General features: G+C 41.0%; 2 protein-coding genes across 3 annotated transcripts; both read right to left on the reverse strand.

Annotated features, from left to right (window-relative positions):
• Positions 1 to 326: 326 nt before the first annotated feature.
• Positions 327 to 10,390, reverse strand: mn1a (meningioma 1a). Its single transcript, XM_017489481.3, has 4 exons — positions 9,629 to 10,390; positions 6,138 to 9,421; positions 2,154 to 2,214; positions 327 to 2,048 (listed from the first exon to the last, which is right to left on the reverse strand). The coding sequence occupies exons 2-3, from the start codon at positions 9,244 to 9,246 to the stop codon at positions 2,204 to 2,206; spliced, it is 3,120 nt and encodes a 1,039-aa protein (XP_017344970.1). The 5' UTR covers positions 9,247 to 9,421; positions 9,629 to 10,390; the 3' UTR covers positions 327 to 2,048; positions 2,154 to 2,203.
• Positions 10,391 to 10,759: 369 nt separating this feature from the next.
• pitpnb (phosphatidylinositol transfer protein, beta) lies at positions 10,760 to 23,715 on the reverse strand. Of its 2 annotated transcripts, XM_017489483.3 has the most exons (12): positions 23,689 to 23,715; positions 21,743 to 21,773; positions 19,989 to 20,134; positions 19,220 to 19,311; positions 18,891 to 18,898; positions 18,687 to 18,761; positions 18,455 to 18,538; positions 17,292 to 17,369; positions 16,225 to 16,335; positions 15,852 to 15,974; positions 14,369 to 14,456; positions 10,760 to 13,047 (listed from the first exon to the last, which is right to left on the reverse strand). In XM_017489483.3, the coding sequence occupies exons 1-11, from the start codon at positions 23,706 to 23,708 to the stop codon at positions 14,409 to 14,411; spliced, it is 816 nt and encodes a 271-aa protein (XP_017344972.1). In that variant the 5' UTR covers positions 23,709 to 23,715; the 3' UTR covers positions 10,760 to 13,047; positions 14,369 to 14,408. The 2 variants fall into 2 exon arrangements, with proteins under 2 accessions (XP_017344972.1, XP_017344971.1); XM_017489482.3 differs by lacking the exon at positions 14,369 to 14,456.
• Between the last annotated feature and the right edge of the window lie 415 nt (positions 23,716 to 24,130).

The raw sequence follows: 24,130 nt of genomic DNA on the forward strand, positions 1-24,130 counted from the left end.
TGTAGCTCACAAATTAATGTAAAGCGTATGAATGAGGCACGCTACATAGTCGCCTCAAAGCCTGGCTACAGGCATCACTGAAAGTATCCCTTGACTTCACTAAATAACCTCTCTCTCTCTCTCTCTCTCTCTCTCTCTCTCTCTCCCCTTCACAGTTGCTTTCCAAAACTATTTTCCCACTGTTTAAGATTAGTTCAGGGTAAACATGAACCCACAATTTCTCAGGCTGTATCTCAACCTTCATAGACCCTTAAAAAAACAAAAACATTGGATACATTTTTTTAAATGAGTGGTACACTGAAATATAAATGACAAAGGACAAATAATTAATGCACTCAATTCGTTTTATATTGATGAGTGTCAGGTGCAGAAAACAATGATTTACAACATATTTCTCAATTAATCCATATTATACAGTTGCTATACAGTTTATTTACATTTCCTATACATTCTACAAGAAAACCATTTTAGCTTTGTAAATATTGCAGTAAAAGCTCTTGGCTTTCAATGCCAACCGCTTTTAATTTAAAAAGCCACTTCTGCATGTGTATAAGTCCATTCAAAAGGTTTCACACTGTGAAAATCCACATGAAAGATAAGGGCCTTTTTAAAGATGAAGACGAGGTGTCATGACTAAAAAGCAAAGTCAAATTCAAAACAAAACAAAACAAAAAAAAAACAAATCTTAAAATCATAAGCACGGAAAGAGGTAGAGCATGGAAAACACTGAGGTGTCAAACACCAATAAACTGGTTAAAGATCTTCTGAATCACCAGAAGGACACCCATTTTCTTAAAAGGAGAAGTCTTTTGTCAGTGGCTATTGTCCCTGCTTGAATAGGCTGCCAAGTCTGGCCAAACATATTCAGCACCAGTTAGTTTAAAAGCAGGGAGAAGCTCAGTATGTCAATGAAGGCCGAGTGAAGGGGAAAACCCAAATAGAGAAGAGTATCGGCTTGAAACAATGGCATTCCGACACTGGCCAGGCCGCCACAAAGGGATGAGCTCAGCCTACATATCAGATTTCCAAAAGCAGGATGGAGAGAAGGGAACCCCCACTGGCCTTTCAAAGTCAAAAGGTTGACCCACCACAGTCAGAAAAACCCAGGACTGAGGACCAAAGTGAACTGCCAGGCGTTTTTAACACAATACTGAAAGTGATTCTTCTCCTGCGAATAGTTTCTGTTTTAACTCTAAAACAGCAGAAGGGGGGACAAAACAGACATCTGATATCACAGCCAAGTTTCCATCTGTGATGGATAAAATGTGGTGAATATATATTTAAAATGTTCATCGCAAAAATGATCTAATGGATCAAATAAATAGAGGAAAGTAATAGTGTTCCAGCAAGGTTTTGGATGATTTCAAACAGCCAGAAACCAAAAGAGAAGTTCTTCTGTATGCTCAATGAGGAGAAATATTTTTAGCTTTTCAACAACGTCGCTACATTTATAAAAAACAAAACAAAAACAAAAAAACAAAAAAAAAAAACCCTCAAAATATTGTGATGTTCACTTGAAAGTTTTTTTTTTTTTTTTTTTTTTTTTTTTAAATTGAGGTAATCAAAACAAAATTAGAAGAGAGGACAAATGGTGAAAAGGATTTTAAAAACATTTGTTAAAAGCGATTCGGCCACGCCGTCCAAGATTCCAATCTGATGTGCTTGTCTTTCCTAAGTCACAGTCTTCAGTCTCTATGTTGGAGCTTCCAGTAGAGACTCAGAATGTGTGGCCTCCTAGCAGCATTGAACACACACTGTGAGATGGCGGTGGCCTCACTGTTCCTGATGAAGACATTATCCAATTATCAGTGAAAATAAAAGGACCAAAGACTAACCACCACAGTGATCTGTCAGGTAGAAACAGGCAGGAAGGACCCCCACCCACCCCCAAATGTTTGGAGCTGCTCTTGGATGTTTGAATTTGAATATCGGGTGCTCCGTGAGAACTTTAGTGGATCCTTCGTCCCTCAATCTCCCTGTGCAGTGAAGAGACAAGTACTGGGCTCCTTCAGGTTTTCCTCCACTCCTACACCAATCTTGAACAGCACCTGCAGACAGCACAGGCAGGACATTTTAGTCATGGGTCTTTTCTCATACATTTTTCAGTTTGAAAGATGCCTTAAAATGGCTTCCAGTCAATATGCAATTGTTACCTTTTTGGCGACTCAGGGAGGAGCCACTGAGGGATATCCAACAAGTGGTCCTACCCATGCCCTTGGGAAAGACACAGATACAGAGAGAGCGTGAGATAGATCAGGATCATATCATAGGGTTCAATTGGAAACATGCTAGAATTAGAATATTAACTCTACTGCAAATCATGTCAGTGGGCCAGATTTCCGATTTTATTACTCAAGCCTTGGAGTGTCTACCTGTCATTGTTGGCTAGTTTAATCCAAAGCTCTAAACACCTGCCAACTGAACCGCGGGGGTCTTGTGGGCGCCTCCCCACACAAGAGCACAGGCAGCGTTTGGCACTCGCGCTCACTTTTACATTAACGAGTCCCTCCTGGACCTGTTTTTATATACTGTTATATGGTTCGAATTTCTATTGACAAATTTGAATGAAATTGCCTTAAAATATTCGACAGAGTAAGTGGGAAGTGAAGCTGAGGGATATGAAAGGACTTTTCACAGTGTTTCGGAGGCCTGAAATGCACTGAGGGAGTCTCACATCTGAGGCCTGGGGCCATACAGGGCCTGCCTTCATGAGCTCAGGGGCTGGAGAAGGGAGGGAGCGAGTGGAGAAAAAGTGGGGGAGAATGAGGATTGGGAACTCAGGCCAGCTGAGGGGCCCAGCATGGATGGCTTGCTGCTGTCTGGATGGTTAACTGCTCCATCTGGCTCTCAAACACGCTCTCTTTGGCCAGCACGCTACAGGCACTAAACCTCCGCATATGGACCAGCAACAGCAACACCCTTCTGCTCCATATACAGCTCGTAGGCAACTTCGCTGATCTCAGAAACATATGATCATTTCATTGGGAGTTGAAATGGAAAAGTATGAAAAAGATCAACTGAGCTCAATAACACTGCTACGTGCTAGAGAAAGCCTATAGAGAATTGGTCAGAAAAGTGGTTTGAGCCTAGTTACATCCTCCAGAAAGGGTCAATAAGGAGGAGGGTGTTGCAGGGAGGAAACGTGTATAAATCAAAGAAAAACGTTGGATTCCTTGATGCATTTGTGCAAGCATAGACCTCCCTTTTGGCAAAACCCTAGGGGAAAATGCCAAGACAAGATCTTCATTTTTCCTTATGTTCTTAATGGAAAAAAAGGACCATGTACCGGAGTAGCTCTGGCAGGCAGAGTCAAGCACCTTAATTCATTCTGATAGACAAACACTCCCATAAAAGGTATGCTCTGCTAAATCACGCTTAAGTTCATGAAACACCCCTCTAACTAAAGGCGTGTGTGCGTGGTGTTGGACCATCGCAGAGTTCTTGCCTGAAGAAAGTGTTACTCTGAATTTCAGTGTGAATGATGTGGATCCAGATGTCATGGCAGACAGAATCATAAGCAGCATGAGTTTTAATTAGCTCTCTGTTCATTAGTGTGTACTGATTATCTCCACTCGTCAAAGGTTTGATACGTCAAACAAGCATATTTTCAAGTGTGTGCGTGTGTGTGTGTGTGTGTGTGTGTGTGTGCGCGCGCGTGTGATGACACATTTTTAGATTTTAGACCTTGGCAGAAAACTGTTCTGGATGTGACATTACCTAATTAACGAACACCTGAAAAACCTAATGTTTATCCTTTCCATGATTAAAAAATAAATTCACGTTGAATAACATATAATCTCTTAATTGATGCATTTTGTATGGTTAAATCAAGGAATTTGTCATCCATTTAGTAATTTAATTTATGCTGAAGGTTTATTTTTATTCCTGAATGGAGAAAACAAAGCTAATTAAGCGGTATATTATTTATTTGAAATGAACACAAACCTTAATTAATATCATTACTTCATTAACATTACATATGGTGTATTAATATGCAAGATTATGCTTTGGTCATTTTCACCAAAGCTGCAAATACTATTAAGAGAACCTTAACCCATGTATTACTATTATTATTATTATTATTATTATTATTATTATTAATGATGATAATAATACAATTACTTATTTATTATTTACAATCACAAAAACTTGTTCAAACTATTTCTTATTTACTCATATCTTATTTATCCTAATCTAATATTTCCAGTCTGTGAGATTTTGTTTGGATTTTATGAGTCTTTTGCAGTGTGTTTATTCTCAGTGCTGCAGTTCTGTTGGTATTTTGAAATGTGACTGCTTTAAATATCACACCTGACAATCGCTACTGCTTAGCCAGTGAATTTTAAAAGCATGCTTAGCGCACACACACACACACACACACACACACCATTGTAGTATCCTACATTATCACTGACATAATATGTTCTACAGAGATCTACCATGCAGTTACAATTGCTACCATTGCATAAGCGTTAATAGTGCAAATAAGTAGACTAAGCCAATAACCTGTACTAATAATTTCTCTCAGAACATATATACTTATTTTAATATTCGATTTTAAAATTTCAGAGTTTGTGTAGAAGCTTCAAACATCAAAACATGAAAAAAATAAAATAAAATAAAAATCAGAGACACATTGCTATACGTTTCATTTGTCCGTTTTCCTGTAGTGGAAAAGGCTGAGGATGAATTCATGTCCTGTCTATTTTAGCACCTTGTTATGCCATAAATTATTAACGCACATTATACATAGATTTATTTTTTAGCGTATTCATTATATGTGAATAAACTTAAAAAAAATAAAATAAATTAAAAAAAAAGACATTTGCCTAGCGAGTGTCTTGAAACATTAAGGTTCGTCTCGTACCTAATCCTCCTCTACATTAAATTTGAATCGGCGCTGTGTTGTAGCATCACTAGTTATAGTCACATGATGCACGACACATAACCAGAGCCACTATAAATCAGACAAACGTTGGTTTTAGGGCTGCTATAATGCACCACAGGGAAAAAGAAAAAAGAAAAAAAAGAGAACATGCGAAATGCGAAAATTAAGAGAACACAAAATAATCCCCTCTCGTTCAAACTAAAATAGCTTTCCGAACCCTCCTATATTATTCAAAAATCTACCAAAAAAAGAAACCAAAAAAGTAAAACCCAAAAATGATCATAGCCTGCCTTTTTTGAAATATCTAATCAATTAAATGTGTAATCAATTATTTCTTAATTTTGTCAGATTTAATAGGAAAATTGACAGGATTAAACAAAACAAACAGAAAAACAACAGCAACAACAGCAACAACAACAAAAACCACACCACATGCTACTGAATCACTGAAAGGAGCTCTCCGGGCTAAGCCTTCCGGGTTTTTCTAAAACGCCATATTTGATTTTTAAACTAAGTGTAGCTGTTCCTCAAAACATTCATTAAAATCACTGAGTTTATTGTAATATTCCAGGGAACACAATTAACTGAGTACAAATGAATATTTTGTGATAATAGATATTTTTTGTAGGTAATTCTGTTCTGTTTCTCAGCTAAAACAGAAAGGTAAAATTACACCATGCAATAATAATAATAAAAATAATAATAAATATTAATATTAATAGTAACTTTATGTCTTATAGACTGTTCTTACCAGACAAAACAATGGTATTATTGTCTGAACATGCAGAGTAGCTGCAGAGCCATTTTTAAACATTACAGAGTTTGATTTGAAATGGGTTTTTGTGTGCGTGTGTGTGTGTGTCTAAGCATTATAGTTTGTATACATTAAAAAAAAAAATATTTATGAGCATGGAAATAGCCTGTAATGTTTTAATGGCCATGGATTTTATTTCAAACGTGGCCTGAACCTTTTCTTCACCACAAATTGCACATTGCCCACACATTGCTGCCTTCCAGCAAAAAATGGACCACATTTTCATCTTTACATGCTGTGTCTGTCACCACCAGACAGAGTGTAGCAAAGTGTGCTAATTAAAGCCCATTTCTCTGAGAAAGATTAGCTGTAAACCCCTAGAGGTTAAGCTACCTAAAGTTGTTCATTATCCAGCCATTAAGTCATCACAGTAAATTCAACAGCCCATAAAACCACCAATTCATCATGCTCTCACTGAGAGTCGATTGTGTTTACCTTCTTTGTTGTCACTCTGGCCTCTTGCTCTGTCCCAGAATCCCATGCACTTGCCATTCCTAGAGTCCTCTATCAGAGCCTTGTTGCTAGGGCCATACCAGGTGGCACGTTGCTCTGTCATGAGAGAGTCAAGGTCAATGGTATTCACAGTGCCCTTGCCAGGCTCTGGGCTGCAGCTTGCCATGGCACAGTCTCCGTTAAGTCCAGACTGGCAGTCTGGCTTTTTGCCAGTTTTTCCTGCAAGCGGCTGGTCCTCAGAGATGCTAAACTGCTGCCTCTGCAGCTGGATTTGAGCCTGAAGAATCTCTAGAGGATGCACCTCGTCCTGGGCTGAACTGTCCAGTGGCGTCCTCACCTGTTCCATGCAAGGCGTGTCAGGATAGCCACTCCTATTGTCCGAACTGCACTTCAGGCTGGTTCTGTTGGTCCTAACATCCTCATTGCCGTAGTTAGGGCTAGCATCATCTAGATAATCCATACAGGGTGAAACGCCATCAGACTTGCCCATGCTTTGAATTCCACTATCCACTGAGGTTGTAAGGTCAGGTTTTCCGAACGAAGGGGAGACAAGGACGCTTTCAGGTGTTCTGCCTCGGCCCTCAGCACCCATGCCCAAAGATGCTGGTTGCTGGCCTGGACTAACCACAGGGTTGTTACTGCATGATGGGGAGAAATTTCCTGGACTTATATGTCCACTGTCCCGTCTTCTCTTCCCTCTCCCGCGGCCGTTGCCGATTGCTCCTTTACCTTCATTCCCAGAATCCACAGTGTTGTCTGGGGAGAGGGTGGCAGCTTCCCTTTTCGCCATCTGGCCCAGAGCACTTTGACCCGCTGCTGCATTGTTGTTATTCCCAGAGCAAGGCGTCTGACTATTCTGAGAAGCACTGCTCTGGAAATACTCTGCTCCTGGGCCACAAGCCCCAACACTGCCACTGCTATTTATGTCCTTCTCCACCTGACCTGGTTTGCGTTTGGCCTCATTTTGGCTCTTCTTATTAAAAGTCACATTGAGGTTTGGGGCCCCCAGACTGGCAATCATATTCTGGCAGGCAGTGGAGAGAGCCGCCAGACAGCTTTGGCCAAACACACTGTCTTTTGTACTTGCTTTGTTTAAATTCCCCAAAGAGAGGGCCCCAAGCTTATTGACTGACAGGTGCTGGCTGGAGATGTACTCAGGATGGGAGGGATAGTTCCCTGGTGAGGAGTTGAAACCGGGAGGATTGCTTTGAGGGGTTCCCTGTTGATTTGGGCCCCCAGGAGGGAAACTGTGCTGACGTCTTATAGCGGCTCCTCCAAATTCACCCTGTCTCCTGTTCATGGGTGCGTTTGGCTGCATTGTTCCATCATCAGATGTCTGTACCTGCAAAGGATTGTTCATGCTATTTTCAAACTGATTTTGTGGCCCTGGTGAATTTAAAGACTGCATCTGTACAGTTGTGACCCCTGATCGAAAAATATCATGTCCATTTTGTGATTGCTCCATTCCATGAATGTTAGTTTCCCTACATTGCTGATGTGGGTCAGAAAACCAGGAGTTTTCGTGAGGTAGGTGGTGGTTCTGAGTATCAAAGTTTCCATGAAAATTATTTTTCTTGTCAAAATTCAAATGAGACATGCCACCAATCGGTCCTCTGTGGACCATGCCATTCTGTGTAACATCCCCATGCTGACTTATAGGCTGCAGGTCTGTTTGCCTCATTCTCTGTTGCTGGTTTCTAGATGCCATTTGTTTGATCATCATGGCTGCATTTTGCTGGCGAGCCAGTGGCTGCTGTTGATGTGAGCCACAGCTCAGCGGTGGGGGGCCTGATTGAAAACCATCCGTCACGTGAGTTGTGAATTCCCCCATGGGAGTAGGGAAGGCAGAGGGGGAGAGGTGGTTCTCAAGGCCTGGGCGATTATGTAAGCCACTTCTCAGGGGGCGACAGTTCTCCCCAGCAGAGCCATTTGGGGCGTCAAACCGTGGCCTCTTGGCCATATTTAAATAGGGGAAAGAGTTGAGATGCTGCTGATGGGGTGGCTGAGGTCCAAATTGGGGATTAAACATGGGCTCCCCAAACGGATGCATGTTGTGGTTATTTAATCTGTGTATGGGATGATCCAACTGGCCATGCTGACCATGGAGCACTACGTTATTGTTTTGCATGTCCGGACTATTTGGAACAAACTCTGGCGTGTGGTACAACCGGGGAAGGACAGGGGAGCCAGGGTTCTGTCTAGCCATGGGTCCTGCTCTCTGTTGGGCCATGAGGTGATGTCTAGGACTGACCCCTGGTTCCAATTTCCCCCTGTTCCCAAACCTCTCCGAATAAGTGTTTTGCTGAGGTAGTTGCTGATCGACTTTAGAACCGCCAATCATAGGAGCCCGTGAGCCGCTTTGATTGAAGGTTGGGAAATTACCTCCGACAATCTGGTTCCCTGCTTCACAATAGGACAATTTGGGTTCAGTGGAGTCAGGAGTAGAAAATCCGGCCATATCAAAATGTCCAGAGATAGGATCGCATGGGTAACAGTATTGAGATCCCGCTACCCTTCCCTGTGGGAAAAGTCTATAGTGCTCCAGTCTATTGCTTTCGGGAGAGGAGGATGGGAGACCATGGAAGGACGCGGCCCGATTGGGCGACTGGTCTAGAGGCAAACACGGGGCCGGAACGGCGTGATTACCGTTAGGATGGCCGTGGAGCTGATAATCAGGCATGCTGGCTAGCCGCTGCTGCTGCTGCTGCGAGAGGCATTCTCGCGTCTGAGCTTCTGTGAAATGATTGAATTCTGTCTCGAACATGTGCTGGTGGCCTGTGTTGCTGCCACTGAAGCCAACGTGTCTGTCCCCATGCAGGCAGGAGGTGACCCCATCCTGGTAGGGGTGTGAAGGCTGGTCAGGATTAAGCTGTTGGTTGTTGAAAGGCAGCGGCATATGGAGCTGATGCTGCTGCTGTAGTCCGATATTGAGCATATCTCCATGGCTGTGAGGCTGGAATCCATACTGCTCTCTCCCCGACGTGAAGCCGATACCCTGCATGGGGGGTTCGTTCAAAGGGCCCAATACTGGCTCTACACCTACTGATGGTGCTTTCATGTCAAATCCAGAACTGTTATAGTTAGTGTTCATTGTTACTGTGCACAAGGCTTGTGCAATTACTGTTCATAAAGCCCACAATCAGCACACAGATAATACAAAAAAAAAAAAATCAATGGAAATAATCCAAAATGATCACTAATCCCATTTTCTGTATTCCAAAATGTTCACTTTTTTATTAATTTCTTCTTTTCCAAACAGGTCCATGCTGTTAACAGGTAAAAAGAAAAAGAAAAAAAATAAGTCACTAGTCAAATGATCTGAGAAGCAATGGCTGGGGTATAAAATAGTTTTAAAATATGAATGTCAAATCGTTGTTTGAGCATAGTGTATATATATATATATTTATAATAATTCTAGATCATTATTTATGATATGGTGTAAAGGAACTAGATGTGAAATTAGTTGGAAGTACCTCCGATGCCCCAAACAGAGGGCAGGCGCCGTAAAATCGACGTAGCGAGAAAAACTTTGGTCCTTTTGTTGAGGAAGAGGACACACACACGAGCTTAAAGATAAAAGCCTGAAAAACGCACATGTTCAGAAGAGCTTCACTAACGGGACTTCGCGGGGAATAAGGCTGCAGGCAGCGGCAGTGAAACCGGCGCAGCGCGGAGCGGCACACGACCCATCCTCAGGCTCCCAAACGCGCAGAAGCCGAGCAGAGATGTTGCGAAATGTGGAAGAGCTTGTTTACTCCGCCATCTTTGTCATTTTTGCGTCTGCACGAAGATAAACTTGTCTCATTGTGGAGTCGAGGAACAGTCCGTGCGCGCGCGGCTCTCGCCTGCAGGCTGAATGTCCGGAACACGGCGGTTTGTCACCGGATTCCCGGTAACGGAGCGCGGCGAGGTGGACGCTCAAGTCCCGGTTACTCGCGTGTTAGAGCGGCGGCTCGCTCTGTTTAAAACCCGCGAGGGTCTTGATGGACGCACCGTTCATCTTTATGTTGTCCCGATTTTCTTTATGTGTTTACCTCTACAGTCGGCAACAAGTTTGACATTCCCTCATCTATCCCAGCGCTGCGTGATCACCAATACGGACGCGGCGTCCGTGCGCATGGGGCGGGGTTTGCATCAAGCCCCGCCCACACGGATGCAAAGGAAAACCAGTGTATAATCTGAACTGGAGGCGAAGGGAATGCATGGGTGAGATTATCTACTTGTAAATACCCCCCAGTGTATCGATTTTTATATTATTATATATATATATATATATATATATGCGCACAGATTACGTCTCATGTCATGGCGTTGCTAAACTTTATGCAAAGCACTGAAATGAAGAAATAAATGGCAAGCTGTGCATAATGTATACATCATTCCCATAAATAAACAGTAAAATTTAATGTGATATACGATAATGCAGAATATTATGTATTGCGCTATATTTCTTAAAAGTTCATATTTAAAACTGCTAGAAAACGCAATGTGCATGAGGATGTCTGCTAAAGCCACACAGCGCCATCTAGTGGACACACACCCCTCCACGTCAACTCGTGTAGCAAAGCACGTCAAGAAAAAAAAAGATGTCAGGACTGAGAAAAGAGACTTGAGAAATTTATTACATATTCAGTTCCATTCAGCTGCATTACCTAGACCTTTTTGTCCAATTTAAAAAAAAATAATTTAAAAATGTAATTATACATTCACTGATCTTTCCCCTGAAATTCAACTGACCACAAAACTAAATTAGAGTTTCCTCAAATTCTCCATTATGATCACATGATTACAGTATATCTGATTTATACATCATCCTCATGTTCAAAACCCTCATTTCCTCCCTACCACTAGAGTGTGTTCAGTGTATAAAGTGAACAAAAGAGTTTGAGAAACTCTAACAGTATGATAGTACTCCAGCCTCTCCACGAGTCTCATGTTAAGCTTGACAAACACATACAGTGCACTGATCAATCAATCCGGATTTAGAGGAATTTCCTCATGGCTTGAACTGTGATGCGCAATGAAACAAGTAAACAAAGCCCTACGAGAGAAGTTTCTGCATTCAAACTGAACTTTTGATAGCACTGAGGCTGGCATTCACCTAGTGACTGAACCTGAAAAAGATGCTGCCAACTCCAGCAATTCATTCAAATTTCACAACAGTGTAAACATGTTGGGTTACTCTATAAAAAAAAGAAAAGAAGAAGAAAAAAAATACACAGATCTAATGATTGTGTCAAAAAGATTCATTTCAAATTGAACACGTCCCATCAATAAATGTCTGTTATATATCAATAGGAGGAGAAGTGAGAAGCTTGGGAGGGTTACAGATCATCAGGTACACCTTTCCTGTGGCCGATCACTCAGACTACAAAATATAAAAGTATTCTACGCTTAAAAATCTTGTACAGCTTTGTGTCTCTCTCCCTCACCTCCCCGTGAACATAATGAAATAATGTAATATCACCAATCTCTTAAAGTCTCTATGATAGAAAACTGTACACATTCTATTTAAAGCACGTTATAGAGGAAACGTCAAAAAAGCCCTGTATATGTATAGCAGGTTCGGTCTCTTGCGTGACCAGTGCAAGAAAGCTAACCACTGGGGTTCTTGTTTTGGTTTTTTTGCTACGCTGGCTAATGCGATTTAAGACACCAGACTGAAAGCGGACATGAGAGGGGTCACACAGAAGGCCTGTTTCAGGTAGGGTTTTATATATATATATAAATTTGAAGCATACATGCATGAAGCTTCGAAGTAGTTTTTCTTTATTTTTAGGAGCTCTAAAAAATCTTGACTCTTGATCTTGGAGGATGAGCATTTCAGCCAGCACTAATAAATTCATGGACATTCGAGATCTAGCAGCAAACCACTATCTCTAAGAGCTCTAGAAAAAGCAGCAGTAATTGCACTGGTAGTTAGTCTGAATCGTTGAAAGGAATCAACGCTCCAATAAACGGCCTGAATCTACACTCCGTTCAGTGCTGAGGACGGAGGCCCCTTTGAGGACAGGAAGATCTCCAGAAGGAGGGGGGGAAGGGATACAAAACAAAACAAAAAACACCTGCTCCGTCATGGCATAGCTAAACTCATGCAAAGCCACTAACCAAAGAGGTTATATGGTCTGTGTGTGCGCTTCACCCAATGTGACAGAATGATTGATGGCAAATTGTGTGCGTGTGTGAGCGTGCACTTGCTTTTCTAGCTGCAGATTACTCCCTTCATGCAACAGCATAATATTTTCTAGAACAAACAAAAAACAACAAAGACAAAGCTATTATAGTCCACTAAATAACAGGCTAAAATATAACCATGATTATTACTAATAATGAAAAAATTAAAACACCTCAACCCACTGACAAGTGCTTAATCTGAGAAGAGAAAAATGTGAGGGTGAAAAGAAAAAGAAAAAGAAAAAAGTTTAAATGGCGAGACAACAGCAAGAAAAAAAAAAACCCTCAAGACCTACATTTAACACTGGGATATTACCATAAACAGTTAAAATTGGTCCAACTCCTTTAAACTCTGCTGCAGGAATATCACTAAACCGTAGTTATTTCTAAAATAATCCAATAAATTTTCAGTACCAAAGCACAAGTTCTACCATTCTCCAATAAAGTCATTATAGGCAAGTAGATTATAGGTGTGAGAGTCTCTGTGTCAGTGTGAGGCTGTTTGGTGTGCTGAGTAAGATGCTGACATGGCTACAGTACTACTGATCGTTTAGGATGCTCCCATCGCTCTGGTGGAGGACTCGAACACGCCACAGGCCATCGTCGCTTGTGTGTCGCATCGTCATTCCTTCAACAGTAAATTGCAGCAGGATTCTTTAGTTTTGCCTCATTGTTCATGAGCAGCACTGGTGCCTCGTACCTGACCGGTTTTACGAAGCTGAAAGAGACGGGGGGGGGTGTAGGTGAAAAATGTGAAGGGCAAAGAGCAAGCCTATTTTGAGCAGCACTGATATTTGGAGCTGTTGTACATTTTGGGACACATATGCTATACATTCCATCATTTGGCACCTGTATGAGTTAATGTGCCAACAGTGAGCTGAACAGATCTTCTCTCACACCTACCTCAGCATCGCATCTGTAAGACCACAAGTGGTTTCAAAGAGAATGAAATGTACACAGTACACTCACACAGACCACTGAAGATAAACATTTCATATTTTGCAAATTAAAAAAGAAAAAAAAATTAGTAATGGATGATTAGTAACAGACACCAGACAAACTTCGTAAGCACTGGAGCAGAGAAAGCTGAAAAGGGGACAATGAACAGCTGAAAAGAGGAAGGAGGAACAACAGATCAAATATGAAGCCAGTGTAACGTACCCAAGCATTCAACTCCTTCCTAAGAAATAGAGCGTTTGTTAGTATAGTGAGCCTGTAGACAGAAAATTATGGCACTGCCAGAGCGGAGCATCGTCTCTCCATACTGAATGTGAGATTTATATATACATATAAAAATAATAATAAAAAAAAGACATGTGGTTGAGGAAAAAGGTTGAGTCACAAAATCTCAAAAGGAAGAAGACAGAGATAGGAAGACAATGATTGTTAGTTTACTTGCTTGGCACCATGTACAAGCAGTCTGAGGATTGTAGAGGAGTGACTGCCTCCATTGTGGTTCACAAGGCTAAAGTAAGAACATAAACTTGTAACTCAATGGTTGTCAATTACTATTTGTAAAGTACTATTTGTTCGCCCAAATTTTCCCTGCTCCAATAAAGCTTTCTGAAGTTTTCTCAGCTCCTGAGGTCTTGAATAGCTGGATCAGTCATGTTCTGCTATTGAAAACATTAAACTGTGATCCGCAGGACTTACAACTTGTGCTCTCTCATAACGATCGCTGATCCAATTTTTTCCCTGATCTTTTTGAAGTTATGATCAGTAGATGAGCTCAGACCTCTGTTTCTGATTTTTCCTGTTGGGTGGTGCAGGTTCTCTTGGCCTTGGCAAACACTCCAACACGTCTGGCGGCCTTAAGCACTCTCTAGGGAATAATCACTGCTTTGACTAATCTTTAAACATGACAGAGGCTTTTCATGACACCCCTTCTTGTAAGCTGGTGTCTTGATGTATTCCTAATTCCTGCTGGTGGTAAACCTAAATGGAGACAGTGCTTGGAAACGAGTGAAATCATTAAGGAAGGAGTGATTGCAAGCGATGAGCACGCAAAACACGGACGCCACGAGTCCTGGCAAACTTACGGATCTCGTTCCACCTGTATGCCTATCAGATGGCCAACCCCTAATCTTCAGCTGCTGTTGTGCCTCTTACTTTGCCTTTATGGCGCATCTACATACAAAACAGAAGCTCGTTAGCACACACAAAACAGTGACGTCGCTTTAACACTCCTGGTTGGTTTAAAGAGGAAAGGGTTACAGAAAGGGGAGGACATCATCATCATTAACATCAAACTCTCAAATAGGCTTTGGAAAAGCAGCACTTGGAAGATCTTGGGTCTGGGAGACAAAGCCAAACTAAACTATCAGATTAAATATTAGGCAAAATCAGCACAGTTTAAACTTGGCAGAGGTATAGTAGCAGAGAAACAAATTGTTCAATGTTAGGGCTTAGTACCTCGGCTCCAACTCCATCATATTTGCCACGTTCACAGGAGGGGGAAAAAACGTCCATTTTTAAAACTTAAATAATAACAGAATGGGACTAATGAGACTGAAAGTTGACCATCTGAGAATCAATATTACCTATTAATTTTGGCAAACTACTGCTTAGAGTTCAAGTAATACCAGACTACGCCTTGGGCCTTTGGAAGAGAGAGTATTGATCAATAGTTCCCAAGGAGTGGAAAAGTCTGTGGTTTTCCTTGGCTCTGTGCTGAAAATGATCACAGAGTGCGTCAGGCTTTGGAGGGGCCGCACGGCTGGATTGCATTTCTAACAGGCTGACAGGAAGAAGCTGGGCCAATTACCAGCCTTCATTGTGCTGGGTTACGTTCAACAAAAACATACACTGAAAATAGAGAATATTATAGAGTGGCCAGTGGCAACCAGAAGAAGAAAACAATACTGAGCAGATCTGCAAGTCCTTTAAAGTGCCAAAGTGTGCGTTTCTCATTAAGTTAAGACCTGTTGTGAAAACATGGACGTGTTAATGATTAAACACACAGTATTATAAAGCTGACTGGTAATTTAGCAGAATTCAAAACTAGGGCCGAATAACAACTGGAAACCGATTAACAACAAAACTCATGAATTTGATTAAAAACAAAAACACCCCCCCCCCCCCCAATATTCTAAAGTCATAGCTAAGATCGTGTATTGAAAATGCAATATAATTATTAAGCACGGTGTTACTAGACAAAGCACAAACTGCATGAGATTTAACTGCTCCTGGACAGCAACACATTTTACATTTACAACAACAAAGACTGAAGTAGACACCTTAACCACACGCTACATGTACCATCAGGCCCCAATCAGCAGCCAAGTCAGGCCACCCTAGGACTGCTTGAATTTATTAGCAGTGGTTGCAGTCGACAGAGGTTTGTTGATGTAGTAATCAGCTGTAGTCATTCCGCACTTGGAGCAACAATGTGGAGGTCACCCACATAAATGCCTGCACTCACGTAATGTAATGGTGCACTATTAAGACACCAAATAATACTACCGTTACACCCGTTTCAGTGCTTTTTAAATGTGAAAATACTGTTCTGGAAACAGGTCTTACCTCCTCTAGCTCCTTCTGTGTCTCGGCTTCCATCCGCCGGATATCCTCCATGGTGAGCTCCACCCACCTGTCGATCCAGCAGAAAAGCTGCCGGTGGAAGTTGGTGAAGATCCTTTTCTCTTGCTGCAGAGAGAAGAGCAGATAAAAGTCAATTCCGTTCATTCAAAATCAACACGACACAGCTACGGCGTGTTGAACATTCTCAAGGACTGCAACGATAAACAAGCTACGGCTTAAACGACACAGGAACCTCGGAGTACCTTTGCTGAAGTGCACATAGAGAACATCATACAACACTTCAGAAGACCCTGCTTTTGAGCAGACTAGAAAAAACAAAGTTTCAAAAAGAGAGTGAGTGAATGCTCATATTTACTTTGTGGATGAACTGCTCTATTTTGCTTTGAAGGCCCCACCACTTGAACTTGACGGTGACGAGTTTGTATGCACACATTCGTGGAGTGTCCGTCTTTGCACTGAGCTCTGCCTATTAAAAAAAAAAAAAATCAGTCGAATTATCCGGCACATAAATGGAGGTCAGAAGTCCTACAATCTAAACAGCAACGTGAAACAGTCAGACGTAAACTGGACGATATGATGGCAATGTATTAAAGAACTAATTTAGACCCAAGAAAGTTGTGTCCCATTGAGTTTCAAGTGGCACTGACAACCACCCACCCACTAAAATGAGTGTCTCCTTCACAACCTGTTAGCAGCCTTTAAAAACCTTTAAGTAGCATGACATTGTGTCATATCACACACTCCTATGGACACATGCACTCACCCGGCACTTTAATAGGAACTTCTGCACACTGCTTATTTGTTCAATTATCCACTCAGCCAATCATGTGGCAGCAGCACAATGTATAAAATAATGCAGGTTAAGGGCTTTATTTAATGTTCACATTAAACATCAGAATAGGGGGAAAAATGTGACCCTTTGACCGTTGCATGCTGGTTTGGGTATTTCTGAAACTGCTGATCTCCTGGGATCTCCTGTGTTATGAGTTACCATAGTCTTCCTGTCAGCTCAGACCAGTCTGGCCATTGTCCTCTGAACTCTCTCAGCAACAAGCTGTTTCCGCCTGCAGAACCGCTGTTCAATTTGTGTTTTTCACACAATTCTGGTAAAGTCTAAAGGCGGTTGCGAGTGAAAATTCCAGTTCAGCAGTTTCTGAAATCCTCAAGCCGGTCCCATCTGGCACCAACAACAATATCATGGTCAGCATCACAGAGATCACGTTATGCCCATTCTGATGGGGTTGATTTCACACATTGTGCTGTTGCCCTCAGATTGATGAATTTCATGAATTTATAGGTGTACAGGTGTTTCTATTAAAGTGAGCAGTTACTATGCATCATCTTTGAAATATACACACTATGAAAGTGACTGGAAACAAAAACAAAACAAAACAAATAAAAAAACAGTAGCAGTTTTCACACCTTCCAGTTTGGGCCTAGTGGACCTCGCCCAGTCTTCTCCGAATGAAAGAGTGCGGGGTCTTCGTCCGGTTTATAGTCCTGCAGGACACACCACCGCATTATTTTCTCACATGTATAAACTTTGATCTGAGATCTAAGCATAGTAACATTTCTTTTTAATTTTTTATAATAATAATAATAATAATAATAATAATAATACACAAAAAAGCAATAAAGTAGAGATTAGCCATATCAGAGAGTAGACATATTCGGATTTTCATCTACTCTTAACAAACATACTCGGTCACACACACTGCCTTTTAATCTCCAAGACCTGTACACCGAATACCTTGCACAGATGGCAACTAGGATTAACCCTGCCCCAAAACTGATCCACTTAAATCATTAACGATAGAAAGCAAGAATATACCGCAATCCTTCGAGCTCTAGTCACCCCTTTACTCAAAAATAATTTTAAAAAAAAAAGGTCATTTAGGAAGCAGGAACACAATGAACCGAATGGTGGTAGCACCAAAAGAAAATTAACACACTTTTCCATTTAGCCCACATGCAGCCAAGCAGACAATGTATGTTTTGTGTCTTCGGTTTTCACCAATGCTACTGTATTTAAAATCACCAGCATGGCTGTGGGACATTATTTACAAACTAGATTAGAGAGTTCTGAGGCAGATATTTCACGTTTGTAGGCATATATATTTACAACAAAGGATTTTGTCCATGATGTGCATACTTCCTTTACTTACTCGCTGAATCAGCTCCACAGCTCCAGTGCAAAACTAAAGAAGCAATCATTAAACTCAAACATGTCTTGGCTGAATGACAACAACTGGGGTGAAGAGAAAACCAAGTTTGAATTTTTGCCAAAACATTTCTTTAGCCTCTAGACTTTCTTTGGAGCAGGACCAATTTCCCAATAACAGTCAATTCCTTGCTACTGGTTTAATAAGCAAGGTTAACTTTACAGAAATGGGTAAAAAGCATCAGAGTTTGTTTATGCCTGCTGTACGTTGTATCGTATCGGTTTATGTCAGAATTCAAAAAATAATCACAGCAACTACTGGGTGAATCCGGTAGAGCCTGAACTAGTCTATTATCTACAAAATAATACACATTTAACAAATGACTAATAATAAGTGATCATTATTGAATATTCGTGGACTCACTCCAGACTCCACTTGTGATTTATCTGCTATGTCGATGTGCACAACCTCAACTGTCTTCCACGTCTCCGGGTCCAACACGTGTACCTAGTTAGAGAACATGAAAACAGTCAGGTAATGATAATTAAGAAATCGGTTCAGGGTTTAAAAAAACAAAACAAAAAAAACACCAGACTGAATGAAAGGAATAATACTGCAGCAGTTGGTGTGTTTTGAAGTGTTTGTCATCACTTACATTTTCCGTGAAGCCCATATCTGGTTTGTGCCATGTCTCAATTTTGATCATAAAGTCATCTTTCATGTATTCATTCTGCAAAAGCAGGGGTTACAGTAAGACGTAATCTAAGTACCTACACCTTTCAATTCAAACTGAATACAAACTGCAAGTGAATCTAAAAGAAGTCATTGACGCCAGACTGTAAAATTTAACACTACTCACCGTCACAACTGAAGCCAATGATGCAGCAAGCAGGAAATGTGGCAGAAAGAAATAAAATTAATAAATAAATACAGAAGGGGGAAAAAAAAATAATAAAAAAATAAGTCAGTCATTAGTTGGACAGTACTTCATAATTCAAAACCAGTCACTGGAAACTACGCTACTGTTATTTACATCCATAAGAACCAAATTTAACAGAGTATTTGATTCCAGAGGCTCATGACAAATTCTTAAAATAGTAAAATACTAGCTTTAGTACCAAGTGATTAGAGTTTACACAGGTTTGAGAGATTAAAAGGGTGTGTGACTGGGTTGAAGGCAAAACATACTAGTGCGGCAGTATGGGTAGGCGTTCCAGGCTTTTTCATGGAATACTAGAGCCCCCTCTGGTGCGATCATCTTCACAAAACCAGGCACTTTACTGTGGCAATAAAAAAGAAAGACACAGATTAGAGAACAGCGATCACATCATTACAGCAGTTCCTCTTTTTGTCCCCCGTTTTATGACCGAAGCTGCAGTTTCACAATCATACATCACTGTTTTATAGGATGAATTCCTACTTTGGAAAAAACAAACAAACACACACACACACACACACACACACACACACACACACACACAGACTAGAATCGCATTGCAATAATACACACACATTATATAACAAAAAAGAACGACAAGCCAAGGAGTCCCGAAGTTTTTTTCTTTTTTTATTCCTCTTTCATCCACCAGCAATTGCGATTTTTTTCTTATTTATTAACAAATAACTTTCCACATTATACGCTGTCTTTGTTAAATAACAGATTTTGAATCTGGTTGTTTTTAGGCTTAGATTACGTGGCGATGATACAAGCCCTGTGCTGTTACTATAGAAATATAACATTAGAACGAATGCATTAATATAAAGTTGTGATTTGTCTTGCATCCAGAACTACTGTTAAACTCCAGAATCCAACAGTGCTGTAGTATAAAATAATTTATACATGTAAACCGTGTGAGAAGAGTAATGGTGAGTTACTGCATCACATTACCTCTGTTTTAGCTGATACACTGCCAAGAGTTATTTTTAATTTTTTTATTAAAATTAACAGTTCGCCAACCTTTTTAAGTGGTAGATCTTGTGCGTGTATTGTCCTTTTTCCCCCTCTTTTTCATACGGTTCATTTTTCAGCACTTCGATGCCCTCTCCGCCACCGGTCTCGTTTTTGCTGGCCTCAGCCACGGAGAAAAGCTGGCCCACTTGGTACTGTGCGGTCGGGTGAAGAAAAAAAAAGACAACACAATTACAAGCCTATTAAAATGGAATTCTCGTATCATTTGCAACCATCAAGTCTTTCAACCATCAGACCATCAAGGAAATCTGTGGTCAAAAGAAACAAACAAATAGACTGACATTCAAATACAGACTAAAGGCTACAAATACGGGCAACGATCAGGCTGCAATACAAATAGATCGATTAAACCTGCATGTCGTTTACTGATTGTTTCATTCAGCCGAGTAAAAATCAGTGCACTTAAGCATGTAACTGTAACTGTCACCTCTCACATAAAATCCACGTGTAAGGTACAAGGTAAAGGCTTTGGGGCTGTAAAAGACAAAAAAATGAACATAATTGTGCATTTAATGGGTCTATCGTAATTAAGAACAGGGGCCTGCACTTTCATACAAGTCTCTGTATTGTTTGACAGTGTGGTGTGATAGCACACAGGCTATGGTACAGAAAGCCGGCTTTTTTTTTTTACATTCTGTGATTTGGAGATACAATAGTACCCTTGTCAATACCAAATCATAGTGAAGCCAGAGAAATGGACAGCTGCTTTGGGGTAAACAACAGATTCATTTAGATGTAGTACAAAGCATATTGGCCAGATTACATTATAAACCAGGCTCTTTTGAACCGTTCTCATCTTACACAAAGACTGGTACAAAGTGCTACTTCAGTCATGGCAACTGTTAGCAAATTAGCACAGCAGTAAACAGTAGGGAAACACAATTGTAGCTGAATGTTTATGCTGTGAAATCTGTAATCCATTAAGCTCAGCCCTCAAGCGTTCCACTCGGAGCATGTAGATGTAAATCCTGCGCATGGCCGACATGTGGCCACGGGGCGTCTAATACCAGCTTTTCTCCACCGCACACAAGTGAACTTGTGTTAAATGTAACCTGCGGTACACACACACACACACACACTGGGACCTGTGAGTGATCTGACGAAGTGCTAGTTTTGGTGATTCTTTCACATTTTGCTTGATTTTTTTCCCCCCCAAGAAAAAGTTCCAGCAAATTTACAGTTAGGTGCATTGTATATTTGAATGGAATTTTCAACACTTCAAATACACGTGGTCCCAAAAGTCTTCATACATAGGGGACTATTTATGTCAAGAGCACGTCAGTCGTGTCTTCGTCAACGGATGTTAGTCGGTCCGCAACACTTCCAGTCTTTCTGAATTAGTTAATAAGTTTGGCGACAGTGACGTGCTCGCTGTGTTTCCTGTTAAAATCCATCACAACCTTGCGACAGATTCCCGATCCAACCGTGAAAACGATTTTAGTATGTTCTTCTTTTGTCCAAGGCATTCTTAAAGGATATCCAAAAAAATTATGCAAACTTTTAAAGACATTTTGCTAAATAAAAGGCGGTTTTTCGGTATGACAGGAGACTTTTAGGAAACACTGCAGTTACTGCAGGACTGTGCAAAAAAAACAAAAAAACAAAAACAAAAAAAAACACCACAGGAAATGTAACGTGAAGGCTTTTTTGGTTTTAAACTGTTACATCATCATTATCAGTCTCTTTTGACATTACTGGGGATAAGAAAATGTCAAATTAGAGATAAGAAGCAGAACACTCACCTCTTCTACCGAGCATGGCAAGACCACACGGCTGTGCAATAAAACACAGAGAACAGAATGAGAAATACACACACAGTTACAGTATCAGTTCAAATGACACAGTTCAAGTCATCAATTACAGTCATATTAAACACGACAAGAGGGAACACGGGTTTCCCCAAACCTGGTCCTGGAGAAACTCATCGGAGTGTTTTTAATTCTTGTCTAATACACACGATTGAACTGTCCAGCTCATTACACATATTAAATGTTATAAAGGTTATAATAGGTGTGTTAGAACAGCGAATACACTCAAATGTGCAAGAAAAGGGTCCTACAGGACCAGATTTTGGAGCCTGTGGAATAATTCTGGGCTTAAAAAAAAAAAACAAAAAAAAAAAACTTTCAAACTTGACATGAATTTGAAGCAACTAGTAAATAAAGAGCTGCGTCATTTAATCCTAAACCTATCTTGTGTGACGATGGTGAAGAAAGAGCTCATCTCACACACGCACGGAACCCCGAGCCCGGCCGAACGCGTGGCTTTCTGATCGCAAAGCTCGAATGCTGGTTATTTATTTTACGAATAATCAAAATCCAGACCACAGGCCACGTCAACGCTGTACAAGCTCAAAACCACAGCATGCAAACTGCAACGTTCCAGGAAACTTCAGAGCGAGCGAGCGAGACACTGGTCCAACACAAAGAGGTGTAGGAGTAGAGTAGAACTTTGGAGGAAAAAATGAAAAAGTCAAATAAATGTAGATTGAAATACGGCCATGAAATATAGAGCTGAGCCGGATTAATTATTTTATTATGTTGGGGTTTTTTTTTAATGCCACATGCTGGAAAAACTTTCTGCAACCAGGATATGGGCTAACCTTGAACACACCCTCTTCCTTTACACTGACTTTCATAATCAAATCAATGAAGGAAGCTCATACTGAACATCCACGACACACTTTATACTGTATGACTTTATAGCAAAAAAGGAATGATTCATAACCCCACTAGAAGAGGATGTGTTCCCTTTTGGGTCTGGTTCCTCTTAAAAGTTTCTTCTTCATGGCGCTTCAGGGAGGGGTTTTTGTTGGGGCTGTATTTTTTTGTTTGGTTTTCCGCTGTCGCCACTCAGTTTGGGATCTAAATGTACATCTGGATTTATGTCAAGCTGCAGTGTGTTTTAATAAATAAAAATTCAGTTTTTGCAAAGAGGAATTGCGAACTCTCCCTGAGGGACTCAAGTGAATATAATTAGTTTAAGTGTGCACACCATGTAAATCTACAGGGAAATGCTGGAGGCGATGTTTGCGTCACGTTTTCTTAGTAGCCCGAACAAACTGCTAATAAATGACTAGCTTAGCCCTGACGATAAAACGGGGGAAAACACCAATAACTCACGAGAAGTTGTTTATTCCCTACCTAATGATTTGAATGGTAGCTAGGAATCAGTTAAACCGCTAGTTTCGTTTTCGCGGCTTCACAATCAGACTGACAGACAGCGCGACTGGGAAAAAAAGTTATAAAAAGCCGCATTTCCCGTGGAACTCAATGTCTGTCGCGACGTTTTATTTATATTTATATGCTTTCTAAGCTCTCACAGCGTACGGCTTCACGACTCCAAGCTGGAAAGCTCGGCTAAAATGAGCTTTCTCTCTCTCCCTCTCACCCTTCGGCTTCCTTCCTCACCCTTCCTCACTGACAGAATTAGCATGCTAGCAAGGGTTAGGATGCTAATGCGGCTAAGCTGGGCCTTAAACAAGCCGGTATCCACCTTCACCACCCGAGGCAACCCTCTCAAACAAGCGACACCAAAAAACAAACAAGAGCATATATATATAAATATATATTATATATGGAAAAAAAACGAGCACATGTTACACCTCATGTACACCACATTGAATGAAAGGCAGCGCGCACGCCCCAAACGAGAGCAACTTAGTTAGAACTATAACACTTCAACTCACTACTCCTTGATGATCACCATCTTCTCGCCACCCGTCTGCGCATGCGCCAGGAAGTGTACGTCACCTTTCAGAGCAACAGGCTTCGCTCCGCCTCCCGCATCTTGTGATTGGCTGATCTTCAGCACCTTCCAGGTCACTGTAAAAATCTTTAATGGATCACAAAAGCACGCTGATGTGAACCGCTCATGGGAGAATAAAAGGCCAAGTTTGAATCTGAACACGTCCTGAGGTTTTCCCAGGAGATGAAGAAACATGTGGAAGTTATGCAAAAGGAGATCGTGTTAAATGAACTAAGCCTTCATTCATTCATTTCTTGTCAAAAACAGCTTGATGTGTGGAACTGGGTTGTTGAAATCTGGATTCTGATTGGTCATAAGTTGATTAATTTTCTACAACAGCAGCACAGATAATAGTTCGGCTGCAAGGCAAATCACCGGTTTAT

Source organism: Ictalurus punctatus, chromosome 16 (genome assembly GCF_001660625.3).
Source record: "Ictalurus punctatus breed USDA103 chromosome 16, Coco_2.0, whole genome shotgun sequence".
In the NCBI taxonomy this organism is placed as follows: domain Eukaryota; kingdom Metazoa; phylum Chordata; class Actinopteri; order Siluriformes; family Ictaluridae; genus Ictalurus; species Ictalurus punctatus.